This window comes from Canis aureus, chromosome 15 (genome assembly GCF_053574225.1).
Source record: "Canis aureus isolate CA01 chromosome 15, VMU_Caureus_v.1.0, whole genome shotgun sequence".
Classification (NCBI taxonomy): Eukaryota; Metazoa; Chordata; class Mammalia; order Carnivora; family Canidae; genus Canis; species Canis aureus.
In genome coordinates this window covers 59,192,175-59,211,334 of record NC_135625.1, presented here as the reverse complement: position 1 = coordinate 59,211,334, position 19,160 = coordinate 59,192,175, and the positions used below count along the sequence as shown (strand labels likewise).

Here is a 19,160-nt window from a genome sequence, read left to right as displayed (position 1 = left end):
AGACGACAGACAGTTAGCTGGGGTCATCCAGGTGGGAGCTTTGCCAGGCTGCTAAGAGGAGGAGACAAACTGACAGACTTAGGACGTTGGCACTAGAGTGCTGTAATCTAAATGGTGGCTGTGGGAGGCTTAGCTGTGACAGGGAGAGGAAGCAAAGATGAAGGGGCCAGACGGGCTGAACGGTCTGATCACCTCAAAGATTGGTGGTTTTAGCAACAGCCAAAAGATCCAGAGGGGCCAAAGCGTGGCCGGGAGATAGGTGCTTGAATCTGCAGTGTGGGGAAGTGTAGTGGTTGCGGTTGCCCGGGAATGGGTGGCTGGAATCGACAGCAGGCCACTGGGATGAGAAGTAGCCGAGAGGCCAGAGCACCTGACCTCTGAAGCCTCCGCCACCGAGCAGGGCATGGGGCACCGCAGAGGACCGAGGTGGAGGACCGAGGTGCCCCAGGCTTCAGTGACTGACAGGGAGCGGTGGTGCCAGAACGGGAGGAGCGTTGGTTTGCAGGGGCTGTGGTAACAAAGCACACGGAGGGGCTGACAGGCTTAAACAGCAGTTTATTTTCTCACCATTCTAGAAGACCAAGACCAAACACCAAGATCAAGGTGTTTGGCGGCACTGGTTTTTTCTCAGGCTGCTCTGCTTGGCCTGTGAATGGCCATCCCCTCCCTATGGCCTCACGGGGTCCTTCTGTTTGCATCTGTGTCCTAATTTCCTCCTCCTCCTAGGGAATTGGATTAGGGCCCAACCTGCTGGCCTCATTTTACCCCTTTCAAGATCCCCTCTCCTGATGCAGTCACATTCTGAAGTCCTGGGGCCTGAGAACTTCATGGTGTGAATTTGGGGGCACAGTCCAGCCTGTAACAGAGGGTAACAAGGGATCTCACCTTAGCCTCTCCACCTCCAGGGACCTAGGATGTGAAAGTAGCCCCCTCCCTGGATGTCTGCAGGGAGGCGCTGTGTGCTCAAGGGAGCGCCAGGTTTTAGTTAGGGTTAGGAGAACACAGGGATGCATGATGGGGCTGAGGATAAGAGACATTTGCACGTCCTGGCCGGGCCTGCCATAGCCAAACTCCGATGGAGCCGAGTCTCAAGGCTGGACTTGACCTTATCCGAAGCTGCAAGAAATGAGTGGTGCCCTCATTACCTCCTCTGATTTCAATGCTGGTCCTTATCAGTTGATGCTGAGTAAGTGAGATCATATTGCAGCAACCACATGGTCCATCTTTAAATTAAAACCATGTTTGAAACAACTGATCTCCAGTACAAAGAAGGAACTCAGACCCCTCCCTGGCAAGCCCTCTTTATAGGATATGTCCTGTTTCTGGGGTGGCATGGGTAAATCAAGGAGTCAGTCTGCACAACAGAAGGAAGGTATACTTGGTGATTTACTGAATAGGATTCCCGTGAGATCGGTCTTTTTATATTCAGGGGCCAAGTAAGACATTTGTGAAAAGGCATGGTAGGAGATGGAGTGGTGCTCTGTAGAGGGCTCCCGTTAGCCATCTGCATAGTCGATGAGACAGTCACCCACATAAAGTCAGGGGCGTAGTTGAATGACCTCAGAGCCCTGTCACATCTGGGTTCTGTTAAGGAAGCAGCAATTGAATGCTTCACTGTCCTTGGTGAAGACCAAGCGTGGAGACCATAGGCATCAGTTTCAAATTCAGAATTTGGTGTAGATCCAGGAGGATCATTAACAATTTAGAATTCAGAAAATGGGCCCCAGAAGGAAAGACAGGTCTCTGAGCACACCTAGGCTTACCTGAGAGTAGGCCTAACCTATAAGGGTCCCTAGAACTGGCTGGGAAGACTGTGAGAATTACAGGGCAAGGAGAAACCTCCAGCCCACACTGCTGAAGATCCTTGGGGGCTGGGTCAGAGCTGCCCCAACATCTAGATTACCAGGTGAAAGAGACCCCACCCATTTCTCCATACCAGGGTTCTAGAGCACAAATTCCTTAAAAACCATTCTCACAGAATTAACCCAAAGTGCAAGTTGCTTGCCTGTCTTCCTGAAACTCAAAACTCAGACCATTTCAATTAGAAAATTCTGAGTCTAAAAGCTTTGGGTTGAATTGTCACAAAACCATATAATGCTTTAAAAACATTCCAATAAGAATACAAAATCCATCATTTTATTCTTTCAGCTTCCATGTGAAAGCACTTAGCAGTTTGCTTGGTACTTGGTAGATGCTCAAAACATGTTGGCATTACCAGCATTATTAGTAGTATTTTTAGCTCTTAGTTACCATAGAATAGGTTTTACTTTCTCTCCAGGGTCACAGTCGGTAAGTGTTTATTTTGTGTGCATTGTGTGGCCATTCTAAGTAGTCATTAACTCAGAAAGAAAGGCTTCTCTGAGCATGTCTGAGTTCGGAACATCTTTCATGGAAAGGATGTTTAGGGATAGCCCACAAGCACCTGCTTGGCCCAAAATATAGATTACCCATAGTATACATTTGTAATCCTTTATTTTCTTAATTTAAAGATTTTTATTTGGGATCCCTGGGTGGCACAGCGGTTTGGCGCCTGCTTTTGGCCAAGGGTGCGATCCTGGAGACCCGGGATCGAATCCCACATCGGGCTCCCGGTGCCTGGAGCCTGCCTCTCTCTCTTTCTCTCTCTGTGACTATCATAAATAAAAAATAAATAAATAAAAATAAAAAATAAATAAAGATTTTTATTTGCAAGAGAAAGAGCACACAAGCAGGGGGAGAGACAGAGGGAGAAGCAAATTCCCCACTGAGCAGAAAGCCCGATGTAGGACTCGATCCCAGGACCCTGGGATCAGGACCTGAGCCAAAGGCAGATGCTCAACCAACTGAGTCACCCAGGCACCTCTACATTTGTAATCCTAAGTAGCAGAAAATTAATATTTTATTTATATTCACTTATTATATTATTTATAATTAAAGTAAGTAGTGAGAATTGAAGTTTAAATGCTGTTTCACTATCCTGAATATTATTAGCATTTAGGAAAAGTCAGTTTAATGAGAAGACAAGTGAATGAGAAACAATGTACAAATCCCAAAGGACACTCTGTGGTGGATTTTCAAGAACTCAGTGGTTGAGGCCACTGTGGTTTTCTTTTCCTTGAGGCCAGTGGCAGCAACATTTTTATACTTTACTTTCCTAACTAGGAAATCCTAATTTTGATTCACAAGTGCAATGAAGGAAGAAAAAGAGGGAGAGAAATTTTATTTCATGTAACTGGGCAAGAATGAGAAAAGCAAAAGGGAGGATGAATCAGGAGGCAAAAGAGGATGTATATGCACATGTGAAGAAACTGCTAGTAATTAACTCTTCAACTGGCTGATGACCTCTCTATCCTCTCTCAAACGTCATCCTTACTCATAAGATAGGGGCAACAATCCTCTCCCCCTCTTGTGGTTGTTGTAGGACTGAGTGAAAGGGTGCCTGCAAACACCTGCCACGGTTCTCAATAGATGGGAACCACTATTATTATTACTAGTATCACGTGCAATTCCAGTGCGGACGGACCAAGAGTGGCAACAGGGACTTGGTAGTGGGTTGGCTGATTCCTTGGCCATCCCCTAGATGGCGCCAGTGCCCCAGAAGCACAAGGAGTTGTCTTAGGTAAGATCGAGGCTGGTCAGAAGCTACTGTTTCCTGTTCCCCCATCCGAGAAACCACCCTGAAAGCTGGGAAGGAACAGTGAGGTTGGCTCAGCAGATCAGGGATCTGAGGAAGAGACGGCGAGGGCCGACAAGTCCCATCAAGTCAAGTCCGTTGTGCGATGGAGAACCTCCACCCATCCTGGATGGGGAAAGGGGGAGGAAGACAGCAGGGGAAATTCATCTGCATAACCTTAACTCTTGGAAATGCAGACTTTGCATGAGAAATCCAGGAAGTTTAGACCTAAAGTTAAGTTTCCCTGGTTGTCTTGTTTATTACATTAACTGTTCTCTCCTTTTTCTCTCCATTTTCCCCATGTATCCTCTTCTCTTTCCCCCACGCCTCTGCCTGTTGCATGAACAGCGTCAAATCATGTTTCCAGAACATGGAGATTTGCAAGCGTCGGGTGAATATGTATGACACGGTGAACCAGAGCAAAACCCCTTTCATTACACATGTGGCCCCCAGCACATCCACCAACCTGACCATGACCTTCAACAACCAGCTGAATACTGTCCACAACCAGGTAAATACAGAGCAGAGGGGGAAGGTGGGCAAGGGTGCCGGCGAGCATCAAGAATTGTATTTTCCCTGCGAACCTAGTCAGGAGTCCAGAATTCTCCGATACCATATACAAGAGACAGTGTCATACACAAGGTTCCTCTACAGTCATATTTAATGATGTAAGCAAGTGTTTCCTTCCAAGCTTATTTCTTTGGAGAGACCTACACTCTGGATGGACTGCTGGTCCCACGGAGATGGCACCTCTTACTGTTTCCCTCTATCCCGATGTGAGAGTGATGTAAAGCCTCCTCCTGTCATGCTTTTATGTCTGACATATGTGCCTGGGGAAGAATTCTAGCACTTGAGGGGACACTGGCAATCATGCAGTTTCAGACCCCTCCCCCTTGTCCCTGCACACATGGTCTCCTCTTGGGACAGATAAAACCTGTCCTTTCTCCAAGTTACAGGGAAAACCAATTCATTAGTCTGCCACTAGAACCCCAGCAGCTGGAACCAGAGGGGACCCGGAAAGTGAGGTTTTCTTCTCACAGATTTCCAACTTCTTGCAAAAAAAAAAAAAAGAGCAGAACCCCACACCTAACAAACTGTTTAAAATATGAATTATAGGGGACCCCTGGGTGGCTTAGCGGCTTAGCACCTGCCTTCAGCCTAGGGCGTGAGCCTGGAGACCCGGGATCAAGTCCCACATCGGGCTCCCTGCATGGAGCCTGCTTCTCCCTCTGCCTGTGTCTCTGCCTCTCTTCCTCTCTGTGTCTCTCATGAATAAATTTTAAAAAAAAAACTTTAAAAAATATATGAATTATAGCCAGGAAATATTTACGGAGTGAATAACCTCCAAATCCTAGTCCAGGCTGCCTCCCTCTGACATCTAAGAGACTTTCACTTTTATTCCCAAATTCTAGTCTTAACCACTTCCCCAAAAGACTGTCCCTAGATTTTTTTCAGCCTTACTATCAGTCTGCAATGGCCTCAACATTCCTGTGTGTGTGTGTGTGTGTGTGTGTGTGTGTGTGTGTACACATGCACGTGCGCACGCACCCCTGCAGAGGAAGGGAGTGTATATGTTCTAATCCTGAAATATGAATACCTCTGCCTGGCCCTCCACTCTCCACTCTCTTCTGACAGGTCCCCTACTGTCACTGTAGAGGCACTGACCCCAGCCTCCAGCACCACCGCATCTCCTCCTCCCCTCCCCTATTTCCAGGCCAGTCCTGCAGCACCCCGAGTTGCTGAGACCAAGCTTTTCCTCCATGGCCTCTCTCCCCCTGCCTATATCCAGGAGAGGCCACCTGGAATCTGCCCCCACCCACCCCCACCCCCCACTGGGGCCATTGGTATTCTTAAAACTCCCATTAGGGGGAAGAGCTAATGCTCTCTAAGACCCAGAGTCCAGAGGAACAAACGGTCTCTCCCAGTGCCTGGCCCAGCACTCAGGCTAAGGTGTCCGTGGCCAGGTCTATGAGCTCCTTGACCAAATACCACCATGGTTTTGTCCTTCATCACCAGAACACCATTACATCAGCAGGCAGAAGGGTTTGTTTTGTTGTTTTGTTTTGTTTTTTATTTATTTGAGAGAGAGGAGAATAGGGAGAGGGACAGGCCGACTCCATGCTGAGAGTGGACCCTGACGCGAGGCTCCATTTCACGATCCTAAGATCACAACCTGAGCCAAAATCCAGAGTCAGACACTTAACTGACTGAGCCACCCAAGCACCCCCAGATGGGTTAATATAACAGAGAAGTTCATTTAAATTGATAGTGTCAGGGAGAATTTCAGTGTGGGGCACATGGGACCCAGGCGAGACCCTGAAGCACAGAGGCCTGGAGAGAATGCTGTGGGCCGGAGGGCTTGTGTGAGTCAGCAGGAACTGCACTCATGCTCTGCGAACAGTGAGTTGACTCTGGCTGGTGCCAGGAGCACAGAGTGCAGAAGGAGATAAATTTGGAAGGGAGGTTTGGCCAAACCATGGGAAAGGAGTGCCAGAGCAAAGTGCATTTATAGTGTTTATTAGACAGTAATTGGAGATTTGGGGGCAGAGGTGGTGACATGCTCAAAGTAGTCTTTTGGAAAGAATGTTCTAGCCTCATTCCCCAAGAAGAATCGAAGGGAAAAAGTGGAGGCCAGGACTTCACTAAACAGAGTCCAGGCACCAGGGGAGAGACTTTCAGCTAAGGAAGTAGCAATTGAAGAGTGAGATTCCAGGGACAGTTCGGAGGAGGCAGCTGCAGGAGGTGGAACAGTCAAGTACCCATGTGGGAACCTGGAAGATACCAGTCCCCAAGGAGAGAAGCCCAAGGGACAGTGGGAAATGTGTGGTGGGGAGCCTCCAGGACAAGTGGGGCTGCTGGGAGGACAGAGAGGAAACATCATCAGTAACAAAACACACACCCCGCACATGTCACACGTGCATTCTCAGTCACACTACCTGGAGCCCCAGAAGAGCCACTTACTGTGACACTATGTATTTTAAAATACAAGCACGTGTGTTACCTAACGGAGTGATTACTTCCAAACAAACCAATTTACTTTGCACTAAAAATCAGTGTAAAGTCTAAGTATTAGTAAAAAAATGTAAAATGAGACTTTATCCCTTTTATCAAATTTGACATATAGACATACCCTTCCTAAAATTCTATTTCTGCATGTATCCAGGATACCCTTGCGGCTCTTTCCCCCCATAGCCTTCAGTCCGGGTAACCTCTAATAGCAAGACTTGTAGTAAACTGTTGAATTCGAAGATACTGGTGACCTCCGCCTATCTTGCTGCAGGATCAGTGTGAAGAGGCTAAGATGGGGCAAAGCCAGAGAATTCCCAATTCAGAACTGAGATTCCTTGCTTCCCGTGGAAGTTCATTCCCAAATGTTGTCTCTTTCCAAGAGAGACAGGAGAGAGGACATAATTTCAGAGTTTATTTAACTCCTCTCCAGTTAAATTCTCCTGACCCTCCGGCATCTCTCCTTTCTGGCCTTCAGACTTTGTAGCTGAACACCAGCATAAGAACGCACCAAACTCAAACAAGAAACCCCAGGCTCAGTGGGTCCCTCTCCCTGGTGCTCTATTTCTATAGTGTGTTAATTTTCAGTAATGTGCTCTGTGGCCATCTGAGGGTATCTGTAAACAGTACTCCCCCTTAGACCTGAGCAGGAGAGCCCCTTCCAAGGCCTGTCTCAGGCTTCCTCTATGTGTATATGCTTCCATGCCAAGCTCTGGGGACCTGGGCCCCTGGGCCTACAGAGGCCTCTTCCTGGGGTCATCCTCCCAAGTGCGGACTGCACCAGCAGGCCCAATGGAAGAGGAGCATGAACAGAGCTTGCACATGCAGGCTGGCAGGTCCAAATATGTGCCCCCAAAGCCCCCAATCTGTGGGACAGAGCTGGGGCAGGAGAAGGAAAGCAGGAGGTCACCTCTCACCACCACCAGCCCCCGCCCATTCCCCCCCCCCCCCCCCCCCCCCGCCCATCACCACGTTCCAGTGTAGGACCCAAGGAATCCAAGAGTCCTCAACTCAAACCTGGCCTTCCAGGTTGCTTGCTGTCTTTAGAAGGACATTATGCAAGCTTCCAACTGCACTCCTGTCCAGGCCCCACAAATGTGAAGAACTGGCCTGGGTAGGAGCACCAGCGGTGACTCTATTGTGGCTGCAGGTGCCTGCTTTTCCCTGAGACTTCAGCTGTGTCTCCACTCCCCTCTGTCTTTGCTTTTTTGCTCTTGGTTTTTATTCATTTGCTCTTTTTTGAGTTCATTTATTTTAGACTCGTGTCTCCCAACATACCACCTCCCTCATTTTTTATTTTTGTTTATTTTTGTTTAATCCCCATCATTCCTTTAGGCTCCCACCTCCACCAGTGCCACTATTTCCTTAGCCAATCCCGAAGTCTCCATACTAAACTACCAATCTGCACTCTACCAGCCTTCAGCGGCGTCCATGGCTGCAGTGGCTCAGCGGAGCATGCCCCTGCAGACGGGAACAGCCCAGATCTGTGCCCGGCCTGACCCCTTCCAGCAAGCTCTCATCGTGTGTCCGCCCGGCTTCCAAGGTAAGGCTGAGCAGACACAGCCCCTCACCTGCTTCTTACCGGGGGACCTCTGGGGCACCGGTCCCCGCAGTGACGTCCCTGGACTAAAGGCTTCCTCACTCTCCTGAGAGCACTGGCATCACTGAACTGAAGGGCCCGCCTCCTGCTCTGGCCAGCCTAGAAACAATAGGACTTATGCTTCTGCACCAAGTTGTTTTTCTCCCCACCTGCTGGTGCTTTTGTCCCAGGCCCAGCTATCTGTAAATAAGCGTGCTGTTTGTGCTCTTACTGTTACGCTGATGTCAGCTTACATTTCCTCCAGTGAGCTGTCCTCTGGACGGGTTATCTATAGAGAATTGCCACTCTGGACAGCCAGCCTCGCCTCGTTCTCATGAAAAATATCAATCTGTCTGAAAAGTATCTCCCAGGCCTGTCCCCCAGATGATTCTTTAGCCATGCACCCCAACACTCTTCTCTTGAAAGTTCTAAGAAGCAGGAGTTGACTGGGTATGAAGTTACAGTGTATACAGAAAGCTCGAGTAGTTGTTTCTGCAAAGCAAACCCTACTGGTATAAGCCTGTGTGGTTGCTCAGGTTTCGAATCCGTGCCTTTCCAGTGGATTCAGGCGCTCTTCCCAACAGCCCTGGCTTTGACATACCACAAGTGTATTTTCATGTCAGCAGCCATTTTTCTGCAGTAATTTGCCAGCAGAGCTGTTCCACTTTTGGTTTTCACAGACTCCCTAATTTGATCCTCTAGTCTTTGAAAACATTCAAAGTTGTTTTCTTGTGGCTTTTAAAATTTTAAGTTAGAAACTAAAGGGGAGATGAGACCTGCCCAGCTGGCTAGGAAGGTTCTCTGCATCCAGTGGTCTCTGACCACTCAACAACCCCTCTTCTCTCCCTTACCCGGGTCTGGAATAGGGTTGCAGGCCTCGCCCTCTAAGCACGCTGGCTATTCCGTGAGAATGGAGAATGCGGTGCCCATTGTCACTCAAGCCCCGGGAGCACAGCCTCTTCAGATCCAACCAGGTCTGCTTGCCCAGGTAATTCTTTCCTTATTATTACTGGTATTGCCATTATCCATGTTAATGTTGTTCTCAAAAGAGATAGATCTCTGCTAATTCCCTCCTTGGTGATGAGTTAGGTGCTTCAACTCATTAGAATATATCAGTAATATTCTGAATGATCCCCAGGTGAATCACCTTCCTGGGTATCTTGCTTATAATTCCAAGAAGAAATTTAGACACAGGGAGAGTCTGGGGAAATTATTATTACTATTGTAGCTTTATAATGTAAATTAATATGGGAGACACAGGTTTTAATCCTAACTCTGCTAATAACTTTGTGACCTAAGGCAAGTCAGTTAATGTTTCTTTGCCTCAAATTTCTTTCTTATAAAATAGAAATGATTTTTTTAGTGCCAAAAGGAGCCTTGGAGATTATCTCCTTATTTCATAGGAGTCAAAAAACCAGGATCACAGAAGCTGTGAGCGGGAACCTTCCTTATCCGTTCACATAGGTACTCCAGTGGTAGAATGAGAACACAGAGGTGAAATTGGTTGAAAATGTGTCAAGTGTTGTGGAAACTTAAGGTGACAGAGTGACACAATGATAATAGTAATCAATCCTTAATGGCACTCGAACAAATACATCATCATTATGCCAGACACTTTATAGTTGTTAATTGATTTAATCCCCACAACAGCAAGATAAGTAAGGTATTTGTTTCCAGTTGACAAATAGGGGAAATGTGCACAATCCCTGGCTCAGAGTCCCACGACAGTCAGGTGACAGAACCAGGACACCAACCCTGGAGTCTGATGCTGGCATCTGTGTTCAACCACCAGGCTATACTGTTTCTACATAATCATTTCCATCACTGGGCAGCAAGGACAGCTTAACCTAAATGTTGTTAGTTTGAAGGCACACTTATTTTAAAACAAGGTAGGTTCCCAAAGCCTTTTCTCAAAGTGTTCCTACAGACACTTTATTTATGGTATCTTATGTTGAACCAGAAGTTTGGGGTTTTAATTTTTTTTTAATATTTTATTTATTTATTCATGAAAGACACAGGTAGAGAGAGAGGCAGAGACACAGGCAGAGGGAGAAGCAGGCTCCATGCAGGGAGCCTGACGTGGGACTCGATCCTGGGTCTCCAGGATCACACCCTGGGCTGAAGGCGGCACTAAACCGCTGAGCCACCAGGGCTGCCCAGGGGTTTTAATTTTAATAATGGAATTGCATAGGTCTGTCTGGGCTCTCTATTCCATTGGTCTTTCTAATGTCTTGCTGTCTTAACTATTACAACTAACACATGTTTTGTGGTCTGGTAGGGAAAGTCCTATTCCCACTTCATTCTTCAAAATTTCCCTGCTATCCTTGTCTCTTCATTTCCATATGAATTTAACCATCACTTTTTTTTTTTAAGATTTTATTAGAGAATGGGGGAGGAGGAGGGGCAGAGGGAAAGGAAGAAGCAGACTCCTCACTGAGCAAGGAGCCCAATGAGGGACTCGATCCTAGGACTCTGAGATCATGACTGAGCTGAAGGCAGACGCTTAACCAACTGAGCCACCCAGGCGCCTCTAACCGTCACTCTTACAAACAAAACAAGCACTGGCTCAGAATCACACAGCAGTTAGCAACTGTCTTCAAAACAAAAAGCCCTGATGTGTATTTGCCGGGCTTGGGATAAATTTATATTTACTTGAGGAAAAGCTGACATCCTTACAGTATTCAGTAATTTCATACATGAACACAGCATAACTATATTTATCTTGTACTCTTTTCATTAAAGGTTTCTTTTGTTGGAATAGTTGTGAAATATTTTACAGGTTTTGTTGCTATTAATAATTTTATTAATTTTATTTTCCAATTATCTGTTTTTGGTTTCTAGGATGAAACCTGACCTTGGCCTATTGAGTTTGTTATCTAGTAGTCCTTTTACGGTTTTATTTAGGGGTGTGTCTGTGGCTCAGTTGGTTAGGCATCTGCCTACAGCTCAGTCCTGATCTCTAGGTCCTGGGATCAAGCCCTGCATCTGGCTCGCTGCTCAGCTGGGAGCCTGCTTTTCCCTCTCCTTTTGCCCCTCCCCTTCTCAAATAAATATTTTTAAAAATAAAATACTTTGAGAGAGAGAGCACGAGCAGCAGGGAGGGGCAACAAAACAGGGAGACTTCCTGCTGAGCAGGAGTTCCCCACCTGGGGCATGAATTGAGTTGTATCACATGCTCTTTTTGCATCTGTTAAAATACTCATGTGGTTTTTTTGTTCATTCATCTGCTAATGTGAAAAGTTACATTAACAGGTTTTTTTAAAATACCTTATTTTGTGAGATTTTATTTATTTCCTCATGAGAGGCACACAGAGAGAGGCTAAGACACAGGCAGAGGGAGAAGCAGGCTCCCTCCTGGGAGCCGGATGTGGGACTCGATCCTAGGACCCCTGGATCACGCCCTGAGCCGAAGACGCTCAACCACTGAGCCACCCAGGTGCCCCCATTAACAGATTTTTAATGTTAAACTATCCTTACATTTCTGAGATGAGCTTTATTTGATCATATTTGTTTGTTAGGCTTTTATGCTTTTCAATACTGGATTGTTGGTAAATACCACGGTTAGTGTTTTTGCGTCTGTTCGGAAGTGAGAAATGGCATATAATTTCTCTCTCTTATAGAATCCTTATCTAATTTGAACATCGAGGTCACCCCAGTCTCATAAAATATGTTGGATATTCTTACCCTCTCCTTCTATGTTCTGGAACAGCTTGTTAAAAGTGGATATTAACTATTCTTCATCTCTGTTCTTAAGTCAAGAATGACACTCCAGTGACCACTGACACCAGCTTCTGATGGCACACAAAGTTGTGTTGCTGAAAGTTTATACATAGAACCTTCTGTATTTAACGCAGACCCTCTACTTCTACCTCTCCCACTGGTCCTCATAGCTTCCTTTTGCTCACACAGTTTGGTAGTAGGGAGGTTGGAAAAAGCCAAGAAGGACCAAGAGAAAGAACTGCAAGCTCACTTCAGGGGCCAAGGAGCTTGTTCCTATTTTCTCTGAGTGGCAGAAATCCAGATGAGCCTCCCAGTGCTCCTCCTCTGTGAGCCAGAACCTATAGAATTCACACATACTTACAGATCTTTTTTGTTTGCCCACTTAACCCTGGCAGGCCAGAAATCAGTTCTGAAAGAAACAGTAATTAACATTCTTCTTAGTTATCTAGACATTCTTCATTATTCAGTTTGGTGAAAACCAGTAGGCTCAGCATTTCTGAATTTGTTTATCCTTTATTCATAGCAGGAAAGAGCTGTACCTTTTGCCTACTTGAAAAAGAGTCCCTAGAGTGCTGTAAATCTCCCGAGTGGATTTAATCTAAAGGTGTAATTGGGAGAGGGAACAAAAAAATACTTGTACAAAGAGTTTAGTCACTACAGTGTTTCTAACAGGGACCTACTAGAAGCAATTTGAATGTTCATCAGCAGGAGATTTGTTAGATAAATTGATGTGTGTGCATAAAATGGAACACTGTGTAGCTATTAAAAAGGGCATGGTAGACCAATGTGGCTTGACATGCAAAGATTTCTTATATTGGGTTAAAAGAACTTCCTGTGCTATCCAGTATCACCATGTGTCTTTCTGTCCATCGGTTGCTTTTTCGTTCTCTGTCACTTAATCTATGCCAGGATGTTAACCTAGAAGGGTGCAGCTCTCTCCTAGGTATTTTTAAGTGGTCCCTTCAAAGGACGAAAGTAAGCTAACTTCAATAACTAAACATTTAAACTAGTGCCTTCATTTTTCTCTGGGTAAATTTCTAGGTATCAGGCAAAGGCACTCCAAATATTATTAAGTATATCCAAAAAGTGGGTATCATTCTTTTTACTAAAATTTAAAGTTCTCCAAGGATTTTACTTGTGAAACTTTAGAGTCGGAGTCTTTTGAATCCATTCCTTGTGTTCATTTTATTTGCTTTGCCTTTTCCTCCCCACCTTCGAGCAGCATCCCACATCCTTCAAAGGGAAACCATCTCTCTGGGGTGCCCCAAGGATGTGTGCATGTAAAGCTGGAGTGAAATCACACCCTCTTGTTTCAGTGATCTGGAAGTGAGCGTCACAGACTGTCCTTACGAGTACAGCCTTGTCGGTACTGTCACCCCTGTCCTCCCAAGCCTCGAGCCAGAGCTTGCATATTGACCACCATCAGGAATTGTGAATGAGTGGGTAAAGGTAGAGAGGTGGGAAATCCAGTTCTTGAATGAGACAATATTGAATTTATCTCATTTTCCAAATGCCAGGATCCAAAACCCCCTTTGAATACTAGAAAGGCTGGAACAAAAATTCTGAGTGCCCTCCCACCTCCCAAAACGTGGAGACTCCTGTTTGCCATATCCTTGTAGACTGTAGCCTTCCACAATGGTTTTTGCCCTCTCCTAGCCAGTCCAGTCATAGCACCTGAATCCCTTTAAACATTTCCCTAAGGACAAACATTTGGCTGGAACTTCTTAAACTGTCCAAATTACAAAACTTCGATGCTTCTCATTCAAAACCTCCTCTGGTAACATTTTCAGCAACCAGTCTGTCCAACCATTCTGTCTTGCTGTCTGCTTCTGTCTTGCATGCTGCTTGAATTGTTACTGAATAAAGACTTTTCCATGCTACTTTTATGCATTTACCACAAGTCCCTGGTCCTCAACAGAGCCATCATTTCTGTGTATCCTCTCCATAAAGAGAGGCAGTATGCTAGCTGAGAGCATGGACTCTAGAATTTGATTGCCTACAAGTCAGAGGCCAGTCCCACCACTTACCAGCTATAGGACTTTTGAATTTATCCAAAAGGAAGTTATTTTTTAATTCAATTTTTCTTTCAAAATAATATATATACCTGATTTTTAAAGTTACATGAGTCCACAAATTTACTAGAAAATAGTAGCTCTTGCTCTATCCCATTCCCACTTCCCAATCCCCCAAAATAACTTTTTAACTGTTTTGTTTTGTTATTTAACTCCCAAGTTTCTAAATAACATGCTGACACTAATTTTTACTACTATTTCCATTTTGGGTATCAGTTGTCTTCCTGCTGTGGAAGATGAAGACTTAGCCCACCCCATCCTCACAGTACCCACCTAGTCATGCACTCTGTCTCTCACTCTCTCTTCCTTTCTCCCATTCCTCCCATGGAAGTTTCTTATTCAACCATTTTGCATTATTTACATAATTATTATCATTAGTATATAATATTATTCTCAGCTGAGCCTCATAACATATTAGGATTCTGTTCCTTTCCTATGCTTCTTGTTTTTTCTGGAGTTAATGGTGGTTTCATTTTTTCATTGGGTTAAGACTCTTAAGACTCTCCTATGGTGGTCTGAAATTTCATGACTATATGCTTCCTCATGGGTCTTTTTTCACACATTGTCTTGGACACTGCCCTTTTAGTCTAGAAGTTTTTCTTTCTCTTTACCTTTAATTTTTTCCCTTCTACTTTCTCTGTTTCTCCTCCTTTTTTTCAATAAGGAATGCTTCATGAATTTGTGTGTCATCCTTTTGCAGGGGCCATGCTTATTTTCTCCGTATTGTTCCAATTTTAGTATATGTGCTGCCCAAGCCAGCACTTTCTGTTTCCTCTATGTGGTAATTAATTGGGTGTTGGTACTTCTGAATTAATCTAATGATTTTCAAAAAAAAAAAAAAATCTAATGATTTTCATCTTTTTTCCCATTTCTCTCTCTGTTCTATCTGCTGTTCTTTCCAAGACATTTTCTCAACTTTTTTAAAAATACCTTCTATGGAGGGATGCCTGGGTGACTCAGTGGTTGAGTATCTGCATTTGGCTCACATCGTAATCCTGGGGTCCTGAGATCGAGTCCCACATCAGGCTCCCCACAAGGAGGAGCTTCTCCCTCTGCCTATGTCTCTGCCTCTCTCTATCTCTCATGAATAAATAAGATCTTTAAAAAATTTTTAATTTACAAAAATTAAAACCTTCTATGGAATTAACTTGTTCTCATTTCTAAGAATTCTTATTCTCTGAATATAGATATGGAGATATAGATATATATTCCTGTATATGATGTTTCATCTGTATGTATACACACACACACTTTTTTTTTTTTTTTGACTCTGTAAGGACAGTTTAAGTTTTTGCAAAAATTTTTTTTAAGAATTTTTATTTATTTATTCATGAGAGACAGAGAGAGAGAGGCAGAGACACAGGCAGAGGGAGAAGCAAGCCCCATGCCGGGAGCCCAATGTGGGACTTGATCCAAGGTCTCCAGGATCACGCCCTGGGCTGAAGGCAGTGCTAAACCGCTGAGCCACCGGGGCTGCCCAGTTTTTGGAAATTTTCTTCTGATTTCTACACTGTTTTTGTTTTCTCTGAGTTTCTTTTTTTGTTTTAGACTCTTCCATGTTAGAAGCTACCTTTAATATCTGGTTATCCTTGGCTATTCATTCATTTCTAAGACTGAAGCACAAAAAACTAATTTGAAAGCTACAGGAGGGAAAGGACTATTGAATGAGGGCTTCTCTCTAGTCTGAAAAGGAATGAGCCCTGCATTTTCCTTTTTTTTTTTTTTTTTTAGATTTTATCTATTTATTCATAAGACACACACAGGGAGGGGCAGAGGCACAGGCAGGGGGAGAAGCAGGCTCCCTGTGGAGAGCCCGACCCCAGGACCCCAGGATCACAACCTGTGCCAAAGGCAGATGCTAACTGCTGAGCCACCCGGGTGCCCCGAGCCCAGCATTTTCATTGGCAAATTTCCTGATCCTCCAACGTATCCATAGTTTTTTCTCTTGGACTCTCAGTTTTCCTAGAGAGAATCCTCCACCCACCAGGGTCTGCAAACTGAGGAGTAAAGGAATGTCATGGTTTAATGTGCAGACTTGCCTGTAGATTTCCTAGTCTTCTAACTCAGTAATTGCCCTTCTGTTTTCCAGCTTCCAGGATTTTGTTAACTGTTATTGTCTTTGTCCTTATGGATCTCTGTATTGTTTTATTCCTTTGCTATCATTTCAGTTGCTACAAAGAGCAATAAATATTTAATTTACTATATTTCTGGGAAGGTTATTTAGCCTCTCTGCAGTTCAGTTTACCCATCTAACAAATGGGGAGAAATAACAGCCCTTACCTCACAGAACTGGTGTTAAGATGAAGTCAGAGGGCAGCCCAGGTGGCTCAGTGGTTTAGTGCCGCCTTCAGCCCAGGGTGTGATCCTGGAGTCCCTAGATCAAGTCCCACGTCGGGCTCCCTGCATGGAGCCTGCTTCTCCCTCTGCCTGTGTCTCTGCCTCTCTCTCTGTGTCTCTCATGAATAAATAAATAGAATCTAAAAAAAAAGAGATGAAGTCAGAAACTTGGGGTACCTGTGTGGCTCCATTGGTTGAGCGTCCAACTCTTGATTTTGGCTCAGGTCATGATCTCAGGGTATGGGATTGAGCCCCGCATCAGGCTCCCTGGAGCCTGCTTCTCCCTCTCCCTCTGCCTCTCCCCTGCTTGTGCTTCTCTCTCTCTCTCTCTCTCAAATGAATAAATAGAATCTTTTAAAAAATGTATTGGCTCTAATCTTATCTAAAGTAGTAATAAATTATAAGTTTACATAAGTGTGTACAAGTAATTACACAAGTGTGAAGTATCATCTCACCTGAGTCGAACCTGTCATTCACTGAGAGGGTCAAAAATTAAAACAGCCTTTACACTTCTGTCTCTCTGAGGTAAAATGTTATCCATTTTAGGGAAGTAGAGGGAAAAAATGATGTCCTTGGCTTAATATCAAGATTTATTTTTTTTAAGTATAACAGAACACATGCTTTTCATGAAAGCTGAAGTGAGTCTCAAAGTCAGTATAAATCTTATGCCAATGAAATTGTCACTCATTTAACTTTTTGAGCGCATAAACTGTTTTAATCAGTTATTTTTCTGCTGTATCTGAATTCAGTAAACTTGAAATATAGTTAACTGTAATTAATTGCCTTGGTCAAATTGCTTCTTTCATTTTATCAACAAACATTTATTAATTAAGCACTTACTATATAAACTGGTCCCTGAGCTTTTTGCCTGTATCAAAACACACCAATATGCAAACAGGAGAAAAAAAAAAAAAGCAAACAGGCAATGTGAAAAAGGTATAAGAGATCTCACGGGGTCTCATCTGCCCCCTGAGAGGGCTGGACCAGGTGAACCCGCCACTCAGATCTAAAATGTCGTTGTATCATTTTATACACATCACTGTTTGTTAAGCTCTGACTCAAGTTTGTGATTCATTTCCAGAAGTGCTTGTTAGTACATATGAGCCAAAACACACATATTAAAGATGCAGTTTGTGGAGCACTATATTAAATAAATTATCCAAGGTTAGTGATACCCAGCCCAATGCAAAGAACAAGTAACTGGATCTTTAAATTCTTGACCCGCCCAAGAAGTATTTTACCACAGTGGTATTCCTTTAAGTGTCCAAGTTTGGACAGCTGTGTTCAGTCTGAATCATCGAATAAACCAGAGGCAAGCAGAAAAGTGACTGAAGATATAGAAAGCTTGGTACCCCAAACACCCTCCTGCCCCCAGTGACTCTATTCAAGGAAAAAAATAAGTAAAGTTCATTTTAGAGTTCTTAGAAAAAGCTTAACATTTATGAAGAATCAATCTGACTTTCTAACTACATCTCATTTTTGCTTTGATGGATCAAGGTAATTCTCAATTAAGCTTAGGGTCCCAGCTAAGAATTTTACTTGATGCTTGCTCTCTGATGTGGGTAAGTATCTGGTGATCTCAGAATTATGTTACTTTATTTTTTTAAACTTTTATTTATTTATTTGACAGAGAGTACAAGCAGAGGGAGAGGGAGAAGCAGGCTCCCCTCCGAGCAAGGTGCCCAATGTAGGGCTTGATCCGAGGACCCTGGGATCATGACCTGAGCTGAAGGCAGACGCTTAACTGACTGAGCCACCCAGGCGCCCCAGAATTATGTTACTTTAGATTCCGATCACACAAGTTGGAGGTCTAGATTCTAATTAATAAAAAGGCAAAATATAAATAAAGGATATTAGATGGAAAATTTCTTGAGGGCAAAAAGTTACCTTTGTGTGGCCCAATATAAGTGAACTTTTGGAAACTCTGAGTATTGTTCTTAAAGCAAATTTATAAACAAATCATTCTTCCACACAAATAAGTCCCTTCCATACGACTCTTTGCTCATGTACTACTTTTTATCTTCTATGTAGGTAAGTCACAGATGTTAATTTTATCTCCCCGTAACTTAATTTTTGCAACCAGGTCTCCATTTTCACACTCATTACAGGGTCTACCACAACCCTGGGCACACAATAAGGACTTGACTCAGGCAGACAGATTATGTGATTAACACACATATTGATGGCACACATCCTCTGCTCTACAGCAGGCCTGGCCAAGTGGGACCCAGCAAATCCTGCTTCCCCCGGCATGGCAGCAGTTGACCGGAGTGGCCACCCACACATCCGTGCAGCACGCAACTGTGATTCCCGAGACCATGGCAGGCACCCAGCAGTTGGCTGACTGGAGGTAAGCAGCAAAGTAGGTATGTCTGGGATGGGAGGCATGTCCGCTGCTCATCCAGAGAGCTGCCGGGCTAGCCTGTACTGTGAATTCTGTGGTTTGTTGAGAACTTTTTAAATTAAAAAGATTATGTGGAATATGACTGCAGTGTAATGGGAGTTAATTTTAAAATAAATGTACCAGGATATTAAGAAAATCAGCATCATTACTTTATGGTCAGTTGCCATTTTCAACCATAAATTCAGTTACATCGTTTGATCACCAGTGTAATTCATGGACTTGCCTCTGGATGATTTTTGGTTTGTGTCTCAGAATTAAATTCCACTCCCAAAAAAACAAAGATGTGTCAGCAGTTAAAGACTGCAGACGGGAGTTCCTGAGGCTCCTAAGCAATTCTAGAAGGTGTTCTCAAAGTGTTTTGAGACATGGGCACACTGGAATTGTATCTGA

The 19,160-nt window shown here is 44.2% G+C and overlaps 1 protein-coding gene and 1 non-coding gene across 15 annotated transcripts in view; one reads left to right on the top strand and one right to left on the bottom strand.

The window, feature by feature from the left end:
* The window catches only part of HIPK2 (homeodomain interacting protein kinase 2), a 193,608-nt gene that overhangs the window by 133,224 nt on the left and 41,224 nt on the right, over positions 1-19,160 (top strand). For 8 of the 14 annotated variants that reach the window (XR_013353325.1, XM_077850125.1, XM_077850127.1 and 5 more), the window contains 4 exons: positions 4,001-4,163; positions 7,994-8,201; positions 9,104-9,225; positions 18,574-18,716. Coding sequence is in view for 13 of the 14 variants with exons in the window: in XM_077850125.1 (XP_077706251.1) it covers positions 4,001-4,163; positions 7,994-8,201; positions 9,104-9,225; positions 18,574-18,716 (636 nt within the window). In the remaining variant the exon portion in view is untranslated. The remainder of the gene's footprint in view (positions 1-4,000; positions 4,164-7,993; positions 8,202-9,103; positions 9,226-18,573; positions 18,717-19,160) is intronic. The other 6 variants (XM_077850122.1, XM_077850133.1, XM_077850124.1 and 3 more) reach the window with 3 other exon arrangements.
* Positions 14,685-14,791, bottom strand: LOC144285162 (U6 spliceosomal RNA). Its single transcript, XR_013353547.1, has one exon. It is a non-coding gene; the product is annotated as a U6 spliceosomal RNA (small nuclear RNA).